Source organism: Ipomoea nil, unplaced genomic scaffold, assembly GCF_001879475.1.
Source record: "Ipomoea nil cultivar Tokyo-kokei standard unplaced genomic scaffold, Asagao_1.1 scaffold2730, whole genome shotgun sequence".
Classification (NCBI taxonomy): Eukaryota; Viridiplantae; Streptophyta; class Magnoliopsida; order Solanales; family Convolvulaceae; genus Ipomoea; species Ipomoea nil.
In genome coordinates this window covers 8,209-14,292 of record NW_017619158.1, presented here as the reverse complement: position 1 = coordinate 14,292, position 6,084 = coordinate 8,209, and the positions used below count along the sequence as shown (strand labels likewise).

Here is a 6,084-nt window from a genome sequence, read left to right as displayed (position 1 = left end):
TCCAGCAAGGAACCCCGCCTCCTAACTAGTGGCGAAGGAGGTCGGCGGCCTGGGAGGACGGCGACCCCGCAGCAGCGGCTGAAAGCAGTCGCGGCAAGCAGCCTGCGACTGAGGTAGATGAGACCCAATGACGACAGAAGTCGGTTATTAATATGATAGTCGGCAGACTAAAGGGAATCGACTCTGCGAACACTAGAAAAGCTTGGGTCCGACAATTGTACGTAGGGACAGTGTACGGGCGAGAGGGAGGTTCAAAGAAAGCTTGCCGGGAGCCCATTACCTTCACTAACAAGGATCTGCCTATAGGAGAAACGTCGCACCGCGATGCCCTAGTCATTGCGATGGATGTGAATGGGGTGGTCGTTCGAATCCTGGAGGATACTAGAAGCAGCGTCAACGTATTATACCTTGAGACCTTCACCAAAATAGGATTAACTCGAGAGCAATTGAACCCGGTCAAGACGCCACACGCCGGCTTCACGGGCGACTCGGTGAAGGCAGAAGGATCCATCACCCTGCCAGTAGAAATCGGCTGCTACCCCGATGTACAGAAACTAGACATGAAGTTCATTGTGGTAGACCTGACCTGTTCACATAAAGCCATACTCGGTCGACCGGGCTTGGAAAATTTGGGAGCGTTGATCTCCATTGAGCACCACTGCCTGAGGTTTTGCACACCGGGTGGGATAGGCACAGTTCGTTGCAACATGAGAGTCGCCCGCGATTGTTATCTACATGCTTGCAGGGGCATGGGTAAGCGTGAGATGCAGGTCCACGAGATCACGGAACGACCTCCGAAGAAGGAAATGATACCCCGCCCGGAGCCGGCCGTGGAACTAGAGGAGATTGAGATCGACCCTGGACGACCAGAAAGACGGGTCCGGATTGGAGTTGGTCTCCTAGAGGAGATACGGGAGGGGGACATAAGGGTACTTCGAGAGAATCGACTGGTCTTCGCCTGGGGGCCAGAGGATATGCCAGGAGTCGACCGGTCTATCATTGCTCATCGACTTACCATAGACCCAGACCACCGACCAGTTATTCAGAAGAAACGTTACTTGGCCTAACGATAGAAGGGAGTTTGTAAAAAAGGAAGTGAGCACGCTGCTGGCCGCGGGTCATATTCAAGAGGTCAAGTATCCTGAATGGTTGGCTAACGTCGTACTTGTACCAAAACCCCCGGCCTGGCGGATGTGCGTGGATTATACCAACCTCAACAAGGCCTGCCCGAAGGACCCATTTCCATTACCTCGGATCGATCAGTTAGTCGACGAGACGGCGGGGTCGACTTTGTTGAGTTTCATGGATGCTTTAAGGGGATATCATCAGATCTTCATGCACCAAGTAGACGAGGAGAAAACCGCGTTCTTAACTCCGGATGGAGTATATTGCTACCGAGTCATGCCCTTCGGACTCAAGAACGCGGGGGCCACATATACTCGGATGGTCGCCCGACTGTTCCAAGACCTACTGGAAAATCCATGGCGGCCTACGTGGACGACATGCTGGTGAAAAGCCGAGAAGAAACTAACCATGCGGAGGATTTGGCCGGCTGCTTCCAGGTGATGCTTATATACAACCTTCGACTTAACCCAAAAAAGTGTGCATTCGCAGTGCAAGGTGGGAAATTCTTGGGATATATGGTGACTAAGAGGGGCATCGAGCCCATCCCCGAGAAAGTACAGGCCATCATAGACATGCAGCCTCCCAGCACCGTTAAGGACTTGCAGCGGTTAACTGGTCGACTGGCTACCCTCAGTCGCTTCCTGAGCAAAGCGGCAGATAAGGCCGTGCCCTTTTTCGAAGCTATTAAGAAGAAAGAGGGTTTTGTGTGGACGGCCGAGTGCCAACAGTCATTTGAAGAGCTAAAAAGATATCTTTCTACACCGCCGGTGCTGTCCACCCCTCAGGTTGGGGAGCCATTGTTCTTATACTTAGCAGCCTCCCCCAGAGTGGTGAGCTCAGTGCTTGTCCGAGAAGAAGAGCGTGCCCAGCACCCGGTATATTACGTAAGCCGTTCTTTGAAAGCCGCTGAGGCGCGGTACACGCCCTTGGAGAAGATTGTCTATGCATTGATGACCACTGTGCGTAAATTGGCGCCTTACTTTCAAGCCCATACCATTCGGGTCTTGACTGATCAACCCCTGGGAAGCGTAATGCGAAATCCCATGTCATCTGGTCGGCTTGTGAAATGGGCAGTAGAATTAACTCAGTATAGAATCGAGTACCAGCCTCGACCATCAATCAAGGGGCAGGCCCTAGCCGACTTCTTGGTCGAATGCACTGCAAGGGAAGGCGACAAGCGGGACGCTACGGAAAATAATTCGGGCGAATGGTGGGAGATGCATGCAGATGGAGCAACAAGTCTTCAACATTGTGGCGGTGGAGTCATGTTAATTACACCGGAAGGATTCCGGCTTTACTATGCTTTAAGCTACCTGTTCCCGACATCTAACAATGAGGCCGAGTACGAAGCTGTGCTAGGTGGCCTACGACTCGCCAAGACACTGGAAGTGGAGCACCTACGAATTAAGACCGACTCTCGTCTGGTGGTCGGACAGATATCCGGGACATGCGAAGCTAAGAACGCTCGGATGGCCCAGTATAAAGAAAAAGCGATAGAATTGCTAAAGGGATTTGGAACGTACGAGATAGAGTACATTTCGCGAGCTGAAAATACAGAAGCCGACATACTGTTAAAGATCGCTCTAGAGGGTGTGCCGGATCACCTCGTCAAAATCTGTCAAAAAGAGGAACTGGTTCGACCTAGCATAGAGGAAACGACCTTGGAGATTCAACAGGTAGCGATCGAGGTATGGGACCGGGAGAAGAATCCTAAGATGTTCTGGATCGAAGACATCCGGCGATACAAGGAAAAGGGGGAGTTGCCAGAGGATCCCGGGGTCGCCGCCCGGGTCCGTCGCAAGGCCCCGTCATTCGAAATTATCGACGGAAAGTTGTACAAACAATCATTCGGAGGTCCCCACCTTAGATGTCTACTCAGGCCCGAGGCGGAAAAGATAATGGACGAGGCCTATCGCGGAATCTGTGCTGCCCACCAAGGTGCCCACACTCTCGCCCGAAAGTTAGTCGTCCAAGGGTACTACTCGCCCACCATGATGAGGGACTACATCGAATGGATAGCCAAGTGCGTGGTTTGTCAAGCATTAGCTCGAAAAGATACTCGGCCCGCCACATTCTATACGCCAGTCACCACGGCCATCCCGTTTGCAAAATGGGGGATCGACTTGCTGGGCCCGCTGCAAGTCGCCCCCGGACGTTTGAAATTCTGTGTTGTAGCCATCGACTACTTCACTAAATGGGTCGAGGCCAAGCCGCTAGCCACCAGCACCCAGTACCAGTGTCGACGCTTCCTGTGGAAGAAGGTGATCTGTCGCTTCGGACTGCCTGAGCATATAGTTAGTGATAACGGCCAATAGTTCGACTGTCAGCCCTTCGTCGACTTCTGTCACCGACACAGTATACGTCACACCAAGGTGTCCGTCGCTTACCATCAAGCCAACGGGCAAGTCGAGAATGCGAACCGAATGACAGTGGACGGAATTGGAAAGAAGCTGGAGGACATTGGAGGAAACTGGGTGGACGAGCTGGACCGGGTCCTATGGGCCTATCGAACCACACAGAGACGGGCGACTAGTGAAAACCCATTTTTCCTGGCATACGGCTTCGAAGCCAAAGTTCCAATAGAAGTTGTTGAGCCCACACACCGAGTCCGCGACTATTCGGATGAAGGGAATGAAGAAAACCTCAGGATTGAGAAGAACTTCTTGGAGGAGCGAAGGGAGGCCACGTATGCCCGTATGGTGGAATATCAACATGCCGTAAAAAGATATCAGGATCGGAGGATTAGTCCACGAACCTTTCAAGTCGGCGACCTCGTGCTACAAGACCGACAGGCAAGCCAGCCCACGGAAGGTAGAAAGTTCGCAGTTAAGCGGGAAGGACCTTATCCATGGCCGCGGTGGTCCAAGCCGACACATACAAATTGGAAACATTGGAAGGGAAGCTCGTTGATCGAATTCGCAATGTGATCCAGTTGAAGAAATTCTATCAGTAAGTTTGAAGCCTTAAAAGGTTAGCCTATGTACTCACCTAAAGTTCAATCTTGAATAAAGCGCCATCACTTTTCACATCTCGATAGCAGTTTCCAAGATAGAGATAGGAAACAAGTGCACAGACCCTTAGTCGTTTCCAGGAAAAAGCCAAAAGGAGTCGCCTCGAAAAAGGGACTCGGCGAGAAAGAGAAAGGAAACAAGGGCCCAGACCCTTAGTCGTTTCGAAGAAAAAGCCAGAAGGAGTCCCCTTGACTGAGGGACTCAGCGAGAAAGAGAAAGGAAACAAGGGCCCAGACCATTAGTCGTTTCCAAGAAAAAGCCAGAAGGAGTCGCCTCGACTAAGGGACTTGGCGAGAAAGAGAAAGGAAACAAGTGCCCAGACCCTTAGTCGTTTCCAAGAAAAAGACAGAAGGAGTCGCCTCGACTGAGGGACTCGGCGAGAAAGAGAAAGGAAAAAAGGGCCCGTCCCTTAGTCGTGTCCAAGAAAAAGCCAGAAGGAGTCGCCTCGACCGAGGGACTCGGTGAGAAATAGAAAGGAAACAAGGGCCCAGACACTTAGTCGTTTCCAACAAAAAGCCAGAAGGAGTCGCCTCGACCGAGGGACTCGGCGAGAAAGAGAAAGGAAACAAGGGCCCAGACCCTTAGTCGTTTCCAAGAAAATGCCAGAAGGAGTCGCCTAGACCGAGGGACTCGGCGAGAAAGAGAAAGGAAACAAGGGCCCAGACCCTTAGTCGTTTTCAAGAAAAAGACAGAAGGAGTCGCCCCGACTGAGGGACTCGGCGAGAAAGAGAAAGGAAACAAGGGCCCAGACCCTTAGTCGTTTCCAAGAAAATGCCGGAAGGAGTCCCCTCGACTGAGGGACTCGGCGAGAAAGAGAAAGGAAACAAGTGCCCAGACCCTTAGTCGTTTCCAAGAAAAAGACAGAAGGAGTCGCCTCGACTGAGGGACTCGGCGAGAAAGAGAAAGGAAACAAGGGCGCCGACCCTTAGTCGTTTCCAAGAAAAAGACAGAAGAAGTCGCCTCCACCGAGGGACTCGGCGAGAAAGAGAAAGGAAACAAGGGCCCCGACCCTTAGTCGTTTCCAAGAAAAAGACAGAAGAAGTCGCCTCGACCGAGGGACTCGGCGAGAAAGAGAAAGGAAACAAGGGCCCAGACCCTTAGTCGTTTCCAAGAAAAAGCCAAAAGGAGTCGCCTCGACAAAGGGACTCGGCGAGAAAGAGAAAGGAAATAAGGGCCCAGACCCTTAGTCGTTTCGAAGAAATAGCCAGAAGGAGTCCCCTCGACTGAGGGACTCGGCGAGAAAGAGAAAGGAAACAAGGGCCCAGACCCTTAGACGTTTCCAAGAAAAAGCCAGAAGGAGTCGCCTCGACAAAGGGACTCGGCGAGAAAGAGAAAGGAAACAAGGGCCCAGACCCTTAGTCGTTTCGAAGAAAAAGCCTAGAAGGAGTCCCCTCGACTGAGGGACTCGGCAAGAAAGAGAAAGGAAACAAGGGCCCAGACCCTTAGTCGTTTCCAAGAAAAAGCCAGAAGGAGTCGCCTCGACTAAGGATCTCGGCGAGAAAGAGAAAGGAAACAAGTGCCCAGACCCTTAGTCGTTTCCAAGAAAAAGACAGAAGGAGTCGCCTCGACTGAGGGACTCGGCGAGAAAGAGAAAGGAAACAAGGGCCCCGTCCCTTAGTCCTTTCCAAGAAAAAGCCAGAAGGAGTCGCCTCGACGGAGGGACTGGGTGAGAAATAGAAAGGAAACAAGGGCCCAGACACTTAGTCGTTTCCAACAAAAAGCCAGAAGGAGTCGCCTCGACCGAGGGACTCGGCGAGAAAGAGAAAGGAAACAAGGGCCCAGACCCTTAGTCGTTTCCAAGAAAACGCCAGAAGGAGTCGCCTCGACCGAGGGACTCGGCGAGAAAGAGAAAGGAAACAAGAGCCCAGACCCTTAGTCGTTTTCAAGAAAAAGACAGAAGGAGTTGCCCCGACTGAGGGACTCGGCGAGAAAGAGAAAGGAAACAAGG

At 52.1% G+C, this 6,084-nt stretch overlaps 1 protein-coding gene across 1 annotated transcript; it reads left to right on the top strand.

Annotated features, from left to right (window-relative positions):
* The first annotated feature begins 1,481 nt into the window (after positions 1 to 1,481).
* On the top strand, positions 1,482 to 3,440 carry LOC109156477. Its single transcript, XM_019304335.1, has one exon. The coding sequence runs from the start codon at positions 1,482 to 1,484 to the stop codon at positions 3,438 to 3,440; it is 1,959 nt and encodes a 652-aa protein (XP_019159880.1).
* Positions 3,441 to 6,084: the final 2,644 nt, after the last annotated feature.

Bases quoted from the DNA above. Each gene is read 5' to 3' on its own strand.
- LOC109156477 (XM_019304335.1), top strand. From the start codon at position 1,482: ATGGCGGCCTACGTGGACGACATGCTGGTGAAAAGCCGAGAAGAAACT.